This window comes from Montipora foliosa, chromosome 7 (assembly GCF_036669935.1).
Source record: "Montipora foliosa isolate CH-2021 chromosome 7, ASM3666993v2, whole genome shotgun sequence".
Taxonomy (NCBI): domain Eukaryota; kingdom Metazoa; phylum Cnidaria; class Anthozoa; order Scleractinia; family Acroporidae; genus Montipora; species Montipora foliosa.
The window spans coordinates 25,384,181-25,399,180 of record NC_090875.1 but is presented as its reverse complement, the minus strand read 5'-3'; the positions used below and the strand labels follow the sequence as shown (position 1 = coordinate 25,399,180).

The window sequence follows — 15,000 nt, the reverse complement described above, 5'->3', positions numbered from 1 at the left end:
CATCTGGCTTTGCAAAGACAGATTGGATTCAGAAGAAGTCGAAACAAAACAAGTTCCCCATTAAGTTGTGTCTCTGGCACTCCAGGACACATTAATTAAACTTGATTCGTGTTTATCTTCTTCTCTTCTCAGCCATCAACATAACAGTGATCGCGACCTGAGAGTTGAATTCAGAACCAACCTAAATTTAATCGGATAGGTCGCATAAAGGTATTTCAAATGTGGAAAAAATCTCATCAAACGACAACATATCCAGCTGATTGGAAATGACATGTGTAGGCAGCTGATTTTTGAGCCTCTCACGTGACTTATCAACAGTGTGACAACATTCTACATTTGCAGAGACTGTCATACAAACAGTTGACGTGGAAGAAGGTATGCTTGTCGCTCCCTTTATAAAGATTTCTTTAAATGGGATTTTTGATAGCAAAAGGTTTTCGTCTGATATTTATTGAGTGCTATCATGCGACAAGTCTTTGTGCAAACATACTATTTTAAAAAATCATCATATTGTTGCAACATTTGTTTACATATGATACTTATAACTCCCGCTGTTGTGACCATCGTAAAACATACTACTGACTTCACTTTTAATTTTGTACCATATGCATTATAAAAGGAGATTCAACGGTGCATTGCCCTGAAAAATGTCGTATTGTTGCGAGTTTTGAATATTACCTCCTTTCTGAGATGTTGCTGCAAAGAAGTTCTTGCGGTCCGGATTTCTTACTAGCAAAGAATTTCTTACTAGCATTCGTGAATTAATGAAAACACAAGACCATAGAATTTTTAAGAACGTATTATCTGATTGTAATCATCCTATATATAACCTATTACCTGAAATCAAAGACACTAATTATAACTTGAAAAGAGACAGTAGTGAAACCACTAGTGCGGACTACCCGCTTCATGAATGTATTTTCGAATAGACTTATTTTTAGATATCAATTTATATTGTAACATAAGATATGCGTTTTTATCTTTTGATCAAATAAAGACTCATTATTATTATTATTATTATTATTATTATTATTATTATTATTATTATTTAAAAAGTTCTTGTGGTGTCAACTTCTAACCGCAAAGAAGTTCTTGCGGCTGGTAGGATTGTGGCGCAAGTAGTTGCAACAAGCCACAAGAAGTTGCTGGCTTGCGGACGGAAATAAAAGTTCTTGTGCATGCATTATTTTTAGGCTGTACTGTATATATCTCACTTTGCACATGGTACCCAGAAAGTCTCACAACTGTGGGAGACCATTGTGTATCTTCTGTTTGGATGTGTGCGCTTCATCTATAAGGCAAACAATCCTTGAAAAACAAATAACTCACGTATCATAATCTTGACAAATGTTCCCAACAGCTGTTAAAGCCTTTACATATTGATTCTGTTCATGTGGGTTGATGTAATGTAGAGAGCTGGCATTCCGAGGGTCACCTAACAAAATAATAATTAGAGATGACTTTAAGTAGTAAGACCGATGTGCACATTAGAGAGCAAATTTCATCTCAGGTTTTAAGTAGTAGGTTTATTTTCTAAGAGACCAACTGAAACACCAGTAAAAAAGCCTGAAATGATCTATTGCTTAGGAAAAATGGTATAAAACCCCTAGCTCCTTTATAACACTTTCATTATGACTACCACATGTTTCATCATACTTTCATGAACCTGCGTCATTAACCAGCTGCCATATAGCTTGACAGCACAATGGGCCTTATTGGCAGCCATATTGGCCATAGACAATAGATTTCGTAGCCTGAGCCTCGAGTTGAAATGTTTGGGAACAAGTTTTAATGAGGCAAAACAAAAGTTTTCAATCCCTCAGGACTCCACATACATGTAGCCGCTGTGTGATTAAGGCCTACAGTAGAGTAATGCAGGATGATAACAAATTAATAGTCTTGGTTTTTTAATCCTGTCCAAGCTTAGACTTTTTCCAGGTTTCTTTAAAACAGTAATCTTTGTCTGGTTTATGGTAACATAAACTGATGTTAATTAATAAACCTGAAAATTACATATATGCCCTATGAAGGCACATATATTTACCTATTAGCAACGACCGTATCTCTGTTCTTTTGTCACACAACGTTCAAGATTTGAATAAGCTTATGTACTAAGAATTTCAGTAAAGGTAGAGACTAGTTCAAAGTACAAGAAAGAACAACCAACAGTAACTAGTTGTCTGATTACACTGTATCCTTCTCCTCCGGCATAGTCCACTGTACCTTAACATGATGTATTTTCTAGACTCCAAAAAGGTTCCATTCATAATAGCACTGCACATGTACTCCCGTTTATGCCATACACTGTCCTTTCCCTGTCAGTTCTCTTAGGGCTTCGGTTCATTTACAACAGCGTTTTGTTTTCTCCCTCCCATCCCCCCCCCCCCCCACCCATTTTTTCCTTCTGACCAGAACATTTGTGTAGCTCGTTCAACTATTCCTTATGCTCACTACATATTAAGCATGGCCAGATCGTATATCAAGTAGATCATTATTTTATTTCTCTACATCGATATGTATCTTTAAGATTAATCATTTATGTTATGGTATTATACTGGACTAGGCCCCGTTCCATTGTTAGGTTCCGGGGATGTGGAACTACTGTCTTGCTTTCCAAGAAAAGAAGTGGCAGGGAAGTGCAATCACTGGCTGCACTTTACCCCACAGTAAGGCTTGGCCCTTGGAGATTTCCACTCCCTTGGAAAAATTTCCACTCCAGGGGGTGGACCCCGGTCCCACCTGATCTGCACTCCACCCAGGAGGCCCACCCCTCCAGGTTCCCCTTAGTTCCTCGTGACTGGGGGATATGGGCCTCACCCCTGGAGACTGATCAGGACTCCTGTCCAGGGTGGCTACCCCCAGTACCACTAACTAGAGAGCTTTAGATTCTAGGACGAGAACAACTACGACTACGAGATTTTCTCATAGAACAATAGTGAGCACGCGCAAACCAGCATCATTTTGGCGGGAAAAACGTGATACCGTTGTCATTCTAGTCTGAGGTTTTGCAAAAATGTTGTCGTGTCACAACAAGTCAACAACACGGTAGCAGTTTTGGCATTTTTCGATCAGCAAAAAGGCTCAGTTACCAGCAGTAAGAATAACTGAGCAACCTACACTGCTGACAAATAGTAAGATTAATCGTCCAGTTTATAAATCTTCTAAGTATTTTCGGTAAAAACGGACAGTCAAATTTCGTACTCATTCTCGTCCTCGTCGTAGAATCTAAAGCTCTCTACTGTCTCCCCCCAGGAGGGCTTCTCTCCTGGTCCCCCCTTACCCCTAGATTTAAGAATTTTGCCATTACTTTGTGTGTGTTTTTCTGTGTGGTACCTGGCATAGAACCTGTAGGCAAAACCACTGCCAATTGGAAGAGGTTATTAACACATAGAAAATCATCTTGTTGCACTGTATCTGGATTTCCAGTGTATGAACTTGACTTTTATCATATAATATAATTCTTATTGTGACCAGCTCCAAGAAGGCTTAATTGATAGATCAGTGGAAGAGCAACGTGAAGTACAATGGGTTTTTCCAAACCTTTTTGCAACAGTTCAAGTTGCTCTCATCAATGTGATGAATTTAAAACTAGATAAATTATTCAAACCTATTGTCCCAGTAACAGACTTTCACATGGCAAACACTTTATTGGGTTCTTCATAAAGAAAGCCATGCATGGTAGCCATTTTGAAAGAAATGCTTTCATCATTGTTCGCAAACTGCACCAGGTGATCACTGCCTGATTTTAACCAATCAGAGCTACATGTATGCTCATTTCTTTAGAATTACCTTAGAAATTTTACTAAGACATCAGATATTCATGTCACTGCACGTGCAGGGAGTAAAAACAAAATAAACATCCATTTATTTTTTAAAAGAAAGGCATCTTACCATTCGATGCTGTGAAATCAATAGCAACAGTGAAGTTTATTTGTGTTCTGAAAAAGAAAAAATATATTTCCTAAACAAAGATAACCATAACTGATTTAAGTCATCATACTTTTATTAAGCCTGAAGCATAAAAAAAATCGTATGAATGACAAAATTCTTGTTTGTTTAGGCATGCCAGACCAATATGTAACCCTGACAGAAAAAGTTTCTGTTACAAAAGTTATGGTATAGGTAGAGAAATGCAAAGAAAATAAAATATGCATCTTCAGGTATGACAATGTATGCTGTAAGTATTAGAGGGTAACAATAAAAATACTGGGTTTCCAATTACATACATGTAAATTGACCCTCATTACATATATATTATATGTCAGCAGTTGTGCTTTCAACATGCATACTGTATTATGAAGTGGTTTTTGGAGTGGAGGAGCCACGTGTTTGTTAAGAGTCACTTCCAGCTACAGGACTTTGAAGCTAAAGTAACTTTCTAAATGAACGTGCAGTTAAAAAATGAAAGTACCGGAATGTGTAAATAGCAAATAATTTGGATAAAACAAAACAACGAGTCAGTAAATATTCTAGTTACAGTAAAATACCCGTCTTTACTGAACTCAAGTGTACTAAACTCTTGTACGTGTAAAACAAAAATTTGGGCAGTACTCACCCCCCTCGAATGAAATCTAAGAAAGAAGGCTGTTGCTCCACCTTGCAATTCATCAGAGAAATCTAACAAGAAACAGAGTAATATAAATGGTATACAACATGGTGACTGCAGAACTTTCAAGAAAGAATTCTCGTTACTTTATTCAACTGCTCTCATTCAGTAGCCTCAGGGTCTGAAATTGCACCTTCCTGGTCGCCAATATGACTAAAAATTGACTATTGGTGACCAGAATTTCATAACTGGTTATCCTGCCAATGTTTTTGAAATAAAAATGAAAGGAGTTTTCCCACTGACTACGTCCATAACTTCGCCAGCCGCCACGTTTTTTTTTTTTCCGCGGTTTCTCATAAAATATGTATTGCGGGCGAAAAAATGACTCAATTGAGAGATTCAAGGGACTGGTGCGAGGAATGTAGCACAGTAACAACATGGCGGCTTGTGTGTGACAGAACAATTTGAATGGTGCTGAAATTTTCAACAAACTAAGGGGCAGATGGATTTCTCTATTACATTCAAGGTCGGATACTCTCCAAAATGTCCGATTTCAGAAGCGAAACATAATGCTTGACACATACACAAGACAGTGCAGTTGTTGCTTTCTGGTATCCATAAAAAAGCTCAAAACGTGAATTGCCAACCACAATTTGCCATCTGGCGACTGAGAATTTTTTCCATATAAAAAAAGTTAGTTAATTTCGTACCCTGAGCCTGTAAGCAGGATTTCCAGTTTTTCCTTGTGTGTTGTTACATGAGCACAGGAAAAGATTAAGCTCTTCACAAGAACTGACAGAGCAAGAAATCTGTGGGAATCCACCCCTTGCAGCATGAGTCATGAGTTAGATAAATGTTTTTACAATGCCAAAAAAAAGAATCAAATCCAGGAAGCAAAAAATATCATTAAATTTCTAGTGGTTCTTTCTTACCGTGCCAGAGTTCTTGTAGCCTTTCTTCTTTGTTTTCTTTGGATTTATCACCTGTAAGTCATTGTTAAAAGTGACAAACTGTTAATCCAGAGCTCTGCTTGTGAGATGGACTGCCTTGGATTATACATTGTCACCTTTTATCAACAGAGGACATACCTCAAATGTCAAACCAGGAGTAGATTTCAATTCATTGATAGTTGTTGAGAAAATACCAATCAGGTCATGCCTGAAAACGGTTGAAAATCAAAAACAAAAATATTGAGACAACAGGGATACTAATCACAGTAACTTAGCTCACTAACACATACTGTATGTTCTTTTAGAGATGGCTTTTCTTAGGGCGCTTTCCTTTTGTCAAAACTGGCCCGCCAGACCCATCAGTTTGCAAAGAAAATGCAACAATTTCAAGGAACAATTGCATGATAATCCCTCAAATTCTTCTGGGGAGGAGTGTATATCAGTCTCAAAGAGTGTTAATTTGAAGGCGTTGTAGAGTTAGTCCTTCTAAATGCCCCGTCTGGCCAGTCACTTCTGTCAAATGGAAAGCACCCTTAGTGCCCAATTAGACAACAACTGTGGACCTGAAAGAAAGTAAGTTAACCCATTCACTCCTAGAACACCCTCAGTTGACGAGTAAAATCATCTGGCATTAGACAGAGCAAAATCTGTTAAGTCTTATTCCAAGGAGTCAATGGGTTAAGTAGTAAACTTGGTCAAGGCTACCACTATTTATTGGCGCTTTTGTAACGTTTAACCCTTTGACAACCAAACTGGCCAGACAATTTTACTCGTCAATGGGGAACCCCCGGGAGTCAGTGGGTTAATCACTCCCTGAAAAACAGTCAATGGGTTAAATTAATGCCAGGATTCTAAAGATGTGACCACCTTTTACCAACCCATTGACTCCTGGGAGTGAGAATTAAAAAAATCTGCTCAGTCTGTGTCTTATACCAGACAATTTTACTCGTCAACTTGAGGCATCCTGGGGTTTCTGGGGGGTCAATGGGTTAAAAAACTATGCACCCTTCATTAATTAACGCACAGACTCCTTTCTAACACCACATGATTTTACTCATCAACTGGGGGCCTAGTACGGCGCCCGAAGAATCAATGGTTAAAGCAGAAATGTTTGGATTTTACAGCCAAAAGGAAATTATAATTATCAAGAGCAAAATAGGTGACAACAGACTCATCCACATGGGTGAGATTTTGGGGTGAGGAAAACGGAGCAACCATGTAGATATATAGGAGGGGCCCTTGGCACTTAAACCTTGTAAAGGGAGAGCCAAAATGCCCATATTGCAAGGCCACTGAAAGATCAATGAAGTACTTGCTTACCACCTAACTTCTGCAATGTACTTTAATTTCAAACACATTAATGATTCCACTGCTGTTTAATTTTATTTCCTCACCCTCCATCTCTATCCCAGTCATAACATTCCACTCTGATAGACCTGCAAAAAAGACATAATTCATTGTTGACACCACCAATTTAGGAGCAAGGGTTGCACAGTCGGTTAGTGCGCGGCCTTGGTGCATAAGGTCCTGAGTTCGATCCCTGGATCTCACATCCTTGTTTCGACTTCTTTCCTTTCAGTGTAGCCTAAGTAGCTTTAAATACCCTTAAGACGGAGCACTGATGGAGAGAGGGGGGTAAAATGAGCGCACCGTCGGCTTCCTGGGAGAGTACTCTCTAGAGAGTAAAGGAACTTCCGACGTTAAATAACGTGTACCTTTACCTAATAACGTGTACCTTTATCTCTACAGGGTTAATGTTTTTCAAAAAAGCAGCTTGTGAAGAGAGTCAAAGGGAAATTTTGCAAAATAAATTTCTTACAGTTACATGTACCTGTCATAATCACCATTACAAAGTGCTCTTGCAGGGATAGTAAATGACTTCCATGTTGGATTCAGAGTTTTCTTGATGACTTCCGTTCTGTGACAAGCTGTAAAACTAGAAACAAACCAAGAGATCAGTTGTTTTTACTACATTAGCATTCCAGGGAACCTTTAAACCACAAGAAACAAAGTTTACAATGAAATTTGGTAACATTTTTTCACAGAAAGCAGTGTCTGATCTAGAGCACACCATTGCGGGATTACCGTGTTTCAAGAGAAAGTGTTCCGGCCCCAAACATTGGTCTCCCGAAAGTGCATATTATACACGGGAAAATACGGTACCACCCAGGTCTTCTTTAGTACGAGAAGAGGTTCCTTTTAATAATAATAATGATAATAATTATTATCATTATGATCGTCAGAAAAAACAAAATTCTGATGGTCAACCCTAGAAATTTCTGACAAAATATAGAACTGTAAGTTACCAATATAAGTATTTCAATCTAATCTAAATGATCATTGCAACAACAACAATATAAATGTACTTTTTAGACTGATCCTGGTGTCAATGTTGAGCCTAACCTTGCCAACTATTTGTTACCTAAATAAATAAACCTTAATCGTAAATAAGTAAATCGTAATTTCTCTTACCAACCTGTTATCTTCATTGCATCTGTAAAATACTAGAAAAGGGTCCGATTTTCCGAAAAAGTCTTTCTTGTCAAGCTTTTCACCCATAAGCTGTAGTGTCAGCACATCCTGTGAACAATCATAGCAAGAAAATTCAAGGTTATAAACCTATTAAGTGAAAGGCCCAAACCCTAAAAATTAGTTACAGTCAAGCTATGTCACGCAAATTTGAACCAAGTATTAAAATCTGCATGCCAGTTTTTGAACTTTGCTCTCGAGATTCTGAATTACTGTGGATATTTGACAGGCACAAAGACAGGCACCATCACGCTGATAAACAGTAGAAAGTGGAGGGGGGATGAGAGAGGAAAAAAAAACCAATAAAACACTCTCCACAAAATGCTCCTTCTTCCCACCACACTGATAAATAAGCTCCACAACCCAAAGCATGAGGAATCTGACACATGTACATGTCCAGACTTTTTAATAGTTTCAAACAGCAACCCAAGCGTTTTATGCTTGAATGGTTTTCGGAGTCAACTAATATTCGGCGGCCTCAGTGCTCGCAAGCAAGTTTTCTCTCTTTTTATGCGAGATTCAGCATTCCTAGTAAACGAGATAAGTCGCTCCATATTATCTCTTTCTTTTTTTTTTATTTGAAATAAATTATATTTGGAGTCAATTTCTAAACAAGCACATGACCTCTTTCCATATACACGTAACAACGTCGCAAACAGTTGCAAACACTTTGCGTTGGCTCGATCGCAAGCACTGTCACTTTTTGCGTTTGTGTTGGCGATCCTGTTTTCCATATGCGTGATTGCTTGAAAAATGCCACAGAGTAACTTGATCTCGTGACATCGTAAGAAAAGTGCCCAAAAATAAAAGCAGAATTAGTTGTTGCATTGTGGTCAACTTTTTCTTATGTTGGAGTTGTTGCGAAGAAGAAGGCAGAGAGGAAGTGTCAAGAGACGTCATCGATTCTGGGTCCGATACATATTTGAGGAGCAGCAAGGGGCTGCAGCATAGCCAGTATCAAATTAGGAGTTGGCTCTTTGTGATCAAGAACTTTACTAAAGGTATATTTGGCGGGGTATTCCCTTAAGACATCCATTAAATTCACACTGCTTTGAGGAGTATCCTTATTGCCACAATTGTACTCGGACGCCATTGTCATTACTTATACTTGCCTCTAATTTGTCAAAACGTATCACATGCACAAAAATATCGTCGATTGATCACAAACAATCAGAAACAGTTTACAATTGTGTTGCTATATCGTTGTTTCCTCGCTTTGGCATTGCTACTCGTCTTTAACAAGACGTAACGATGGAAATTTTTCTATCTCTTGCGTCTTGTATTTAACACATCACACGTAATTGAACTGATCGTTGAAATTAGAACACTATACCTTGCAATCACTCAGTTCTTCAGCTGTCACTGCAATCATTGGAGAAAAACACTTAATCAAATAATTAAATTAATGCCATAAACATGCAATGTTATTTTAATAACATTGCTGAAAAAATAAAACCCATTGACTGCTTCACAAAACCTTACCAATTAATGTTCCAGGTTTTGCCACTTTAGGGTTTCTAAAAAAAATAATAAAAGAACTTAAAGACAATGGTGATAGTTTAAATATGACAGATAACAAGGATCACTTTCCATGTAATCATCACAATTATCACTGTCATCATCCCCCATCATTATTGAAATCTCCTTATGGTCACAAATACTCCACCATACTGTACATGTAACTTAAAAAAATGAAAGAGAACAATGATCCTTTCACTTATCTGTAAGATTTAAGCAATGGTCTTTATAGACACCTGAAAAATTCAAGCAGCTCAAATGGGATTTGAATCCAAGACCTCTGCAATGCCGGTGCTATGGTCTACCAACTAAGCTGTACTGCTATATGAAGCCACACAGTTGGGAGCAGGTCAGTTTGTTTGACTCATGTTTTCCTGTGAAGGGACGTGTTGAAAGATATGTACCGGTATATATTTTGAAGAGCGGGCTACCCTGGTAGAAATCCTATGAAGGATCCTGTAAGATTTAATAAGATCCTGTAGGATCCTTTAAGATCTGATATAGGAATAGGATCCTACTCAGGATCCTAGATAGGAATAGAACAGGAATCAAGATCCTAAAGAAGAATAGGATCCTAAACAGGATCTTAAATGGGAATGGGACAGGAATCAAGATCCTAAATAGGAACAGGATCCTAAACAGGATCTTAAATGGGAATGGGACAGGAATCAAGATCCTAAATAGGAACAGGATCCTAACCAGGATCCAAATAGGAAGCGACCAGGATCCTATAAAATAAAAGAATAGAATCTTAGCCAAAATCCTGAACAGGAACAGGATCTTGGTAAAGATTAATTGCTACTGACCTTAAAGTGCAGCCTACTACGCTGAAAAGACTCAATTCTCATTTTTCTTCATATTTCGAAAGTAACTGCATTGAATGCTTGACTGGCGAGATTTTTGAAGTAATTTCAAGAGGAAGACTCTTTATTGTAACTCCACATTTTCATTTCATGGACTGCCATTACTTTGCGCGATTCCGACCAATAAGCATTATTTTAGTGATCTGGATCAAGAAAGTGACATCACTAGCTTAAAAGTGTGTGAATCTATAGTATGCCCTTGTAGAACCATACATACGTAAATGCTATATAAAGTTTATCATATAACTATGTTGAGCTATATGAAGGTTATTTACTGCTCCTTACTTGCTATATGATAACTATGTAACTTGCTACATTACATAGTTCAGTCTGTGTAAAGTATATGCCATTACTATTGCAATACTATTTAAAGGTCACATAGCTCTCAAATAGCTATATAAACACTACTGAAAATCTTCACATAGTTTTTAAATAGCTATATATTGACTATGTTATCTGAAGTCCAAGTATACTTTTCACTTACATAGTAAATGCATACTATGCTTTTGGTATGTGATTGCAAAGCATAGTTTTCACATAACACATTAAATGAAGAAAAGTTTACATTGCTTTTACATACTGCTATCTATTTCCTATGGCTTCCTATGCATTTGCTATGTACGTATTGGGATGAAATAGTTTTTACATATTGCACCCACATAAACAGCCAGGAGTGTAAAATTTCCATATATTTTACATACTGCTATCTATTTCCTACGTTGAAGCAAAGGCTTGCTATGTATTTACTATGTCTTCGGGTAAAATAGTTTTTACATAGCACTTACTAAAAAAAAAACATGATAAAACCTTACATAGACTTTATATACTATGTAAAAGCAAAGGCCGGAATGATTTCCGTACAGGTCCCTACTTCATTATGCATGCAGAATAAATTAATTATTCATTCGCGCTATTGTTTTGTAGAACAATACGTATACCCAAGAGAACCGAATATATACATGGGTAATTTGTACTTACGGGATGAATAAAAACGGATCTCATTTTTTCTCTCCCTCCCTCTCTCTCTTCTTTCCCTTCATCGCCCACACTGTTACTCGTTTTTGTCCCAGCTTTCCACTTTCTATCCCTTCGTCTTGTTCTTATTTCCAGATCCTGCTCGGCTTTTTCTGCCATTTTATCCCATGATATGTCACTCTCAACTTGCCTTGAACTCCGACCCACTGTAAACCTCTGGATTACTTGTCCCTGTTCTTTACCACTGAACTAACGTGTCAAGTTGCTAATTCACACCTTGAAAATGATATTTATTTTGAATTCTGGCTGACTATTTACATAACAATGATACGTAATTATATACACGTGCCGCGCCGAACACCTACAATCTACAATCAAACTTACACTTGTAGGTTACCGTTAAGAGATCCCTGTTTTACTACTCTTGAAACAACCCATCCCTTTAATAATGCTAACCGTAACCCTAATCACGACTAAAGGCACTGTTTAGGCTTAAGGTTAGTCCCTGTGATAGTTTTAGGTTTTCCAGTATTGCTGTGAACTGTGACCTGCTTTTCCTTCATGCCCCGTGCGTGCGGCACACTTATAAGTTCACTGCGTGGAAGAGTATACCACGCTTAAAGTCTGATTGGTGCATCTTTCATGGGAAACTTTCACAGTCAGATAGTCATGAATATTGGTAATTATCAGACCATTTCTTGCTTTGAAAAATAGTAGAAAGTCTGAAATCTCTCTGCAGTGTTCCAGGGGTAGTAAGTTCAGTTTAATTAGTCTCTCACTATAGGACATGTCTTGAGGATAGCTCTAAATGAACTTGGTTGCCCTATACTGGACAGCTTTCGATGTTTAACTGTGTAAGGTGACCACAGGTTACTGCCACATTCCAGTTTCGGTCTCACAAGGGCACAGTACGGACGTTTTCTGATGGTGGGCTAAGACAGGTCCCAGCATATTCTTTTGATAAGGCCAAGGGTTTTGTTGTCAATTGCCAATACTGTAGTTCCGGTTGTCAGCTGCAGAGGGTGACTTCTTCTTGATGATGTGAAGAACCTTATATTTAGTCAGGTTGAACTCCATAGCCCAGTCCTACCTCCAGTTGTTGAGGGAGTCTATGGGCATTTGGCATGCCCATGGCTCGATATTGTCACAATGAGAGCAATATGTAGAGTTGGAACAGATGTAATCAGGCATGTCAATTATGTAAGAAACGAACAAGAGAGGACCAAGGATTGACCCTTGTGGCACGCCTGACCTGAGGTCACTGGCAACTGATCGGAGAAAGACCCTTTACAGACAACTCTTTGGTGCCTGCCAGTAAGATAACTGTGGAACCATGAAAGCAGTCCATGAGGCCATAGAAGAAAGGCAGAAGAAAGTTGGGAGATACCTGGTCAAAGGCTTTGAATAAGTCAAGATAGATTGCATTGACCTATTTACCACTAGCAACAGTGTCTAATATGCCGTGATAAACCTCCAAGAGTTGTGTTATGTTATGTAGATGCATGGTCATGAACCATGACACAATGGTGTCTGTCAGATAAATAGCTAGCAAGCCAGGCCAGGAGTTCGAAGTTTAATATTTTGTAAACTGCTCTCAGTCCCTTCTGAGTTAGTCGAACTGCCCACTTTGGCCCCGCAAGAGAGAGAGAGAGAGAGAGAGAGAGAGAGAGAGAGAGATAAAGGGACTGCACAATCTTCTGTAAGCGACGTGTTCAGAACTTCAGAATCTGCTAATCTAACTAGTGAAAGTGATGACAGATGGTTCCGCCTCTTTTATTGCTAAGGTAAATAAACACTAAACAGCATCGGAACATTTATCCTCATGTCAAATTCAATCAACTACACATGTATTCAGAAAAGAAACCGCAGAAAAACTACTGTATTTAATTTTATTTAATTTTGTGTTGGAGTGTTATGGTAAGTTTCGACGACCGTGTGATGTTCATCTACAAATATCATGGACAAATTCTTGTTTAGAATGGATGACTCAACATCTATCATTAAATCAGTGAAGTCAGAAGACAGAGCTTGTTCTGCAGAAAAGATGACTCCATACTTGTTTGATATGGAAGCCATCGATCGGAGAAAGATGCAATGAAACGGTCGGCCATTTGCCTTGTGAGTTCTCCTGAATAGTGTGGTATTTTCTTGCATGTAGTGGAGAAATGAGGTGATCGGTCGTAAACGACATTGTAAGCAGCAGTGCCAAGGAATGGAGATTCCATGCCAGTAAGAGTTTAACTGCGCAAACAAAGTGCAAATGAAACGCTTGAAAGAACTACTTGCGAGCAAGATTCGGGTTTAGAACCTGAAGATGCAAACAAATGGCTCCTTTTGGAGCCACCACTTCTAACCACCCAAAGCAGTGAACAACAATATGTCTAATGTTTAGTTACTGAAAGTTTTCAGTTCAATTTGTGACCCCTACAAGCAAGTTTACTCCCTTTGAAAGCAATGGTCTCGTGTATAAGCCGCAGCTGCGATTTTTGCCCCAAAACTTCCAGCTTATACACAAGTCTTTACGGTAAGTCTCTTGAGAGCTGATGGGATGAATATGGTTAAGGTTCTAGGTTTCCCTTGTTGTGTAACTTTCCGCAAGTTAACGGAATGTTGAATGTTGAGGCAAATGGCCAACCAGTAGGGTTGCGTGTAATGACCACCAGACATACGGAATAATGCGTCAACAACAACGAAGAGCAATACATCATGTGTCAGTTTTCCATATTTGGGAATCACATTGCGACCCAGTCTCTGTGCGCTACCAGGAGGTAACGCAATGAAAGCCCTTAGCAATATTGAACGGGCATGACTATTTCGGGGTTATGGGGTGGATGTAGGGGGTTAAGGTTACAATAGCTGAAACAACCCAAATCTTTACAAAAATACTAACCTTAGGCCTAAACAGTATCTAAAGCATAGTGATTAGGACTAAGGTTAGCATTTTTGTAAAGGTTTGGCGATAGAGCATTTTCAGTATGTGCTCCTAAGCTATGGAATGAACTGCCTTTTCAGTTGCGCATGTCGTCAAATTTACAAGCATTTAAATCAGGACTGAAGATGATTCTTTTTAAAATGGCCTATCTTCAGATGCGCATTTGCTTTATTATCTTGCATAGTTTTATTTAGTTTCTTTTGTTTCCTATTTCTTGTAGTGTAAGATGTAATTTGTAAATATTTTTAAATGATATATAATTATAGAAATTAGAATAGTAGAATGAAATTGTAAAAATTGTTTTAGAGTTAGTATAAGGTTTAAAATTGTAAAGCGCTATGAATAATTAGTATTAATAGCGCTATAGAAATGAATTATATTATTACTATTATTATTATCATTATTGGGTTGTTTCAGATATTAGGGAGCTTAAGCAACGACAACGGCGATGGCAATGAGAACGTCAGGAATTTGCATATTTAGTGGGTAAAAACAAGCGGTTTTCACTTTTGTCCATTTCTTTGCCGTCATCAGCAAAACAACGACGTGCAATAGCCAAGTTTTTGGTTTTATGAAGAACGTCAGCACTTGAGGATAAATTTTCATTTTCTCTCCTAACATGGAGTGGCGTTCCGACTGGTGTCACCTTTGAGGAAATACCACACCCTTGTCATATTAAAAACGTTG

General features: G+C 38.2%; 1 protein-coding gene across 2 annotated transcripts in view; it reads right to left on the bottom strand.

Annotated features, from left to right (window-relative positions):
* Positions 1–15,000, bottom strand: part of LOC138011548 (copine-8-like) — a 35,584-nt gene that overhangs the window by 14,112 nt on the left and 6,472 nt on the right. For both annotated transcript variants that reach the window (XM_068858611.1, XM_068858612.1), the window contains exons 7-16: positions 9,508–9,542; positions 9,359–9,387; positions 7,973–8,076; positions 7,328–7,432; positions 6,891–6,932; positions 5,635–5,704; positions 5,479–5,529; positions 4,556–4,617; positions 3,892–3,938; positions 1,330–1,435 (exon numbers count right to left, since the gene is read on the bottom strand). In XM_068858611.1, coding sequence (XP_068714712.1) covers positions 1,330–1,435; positions 3,892–3,938; positions 4,556–4,617; positions 5,479–5,529; positions 5,635–5,704; positions 6,891–6,932; positions 7,328–7,432; positions 7,973–8,076; positions 9,359–9,387; positions 9,508–9,542 — 651 coding nt within the window. The remainder of the gene's footprint in view (positions 1–1,329; positions 1,436–3,891; positions 3,939–4,555; positions 4,618–5,478; positions 5,530–5,634; positions 5,705–6,890; positions 6,933–7,327; positions 7,433–7,972; positions 8,077–9,358; positions 9,388–9,507; positions 9,543–15,000) is intronic.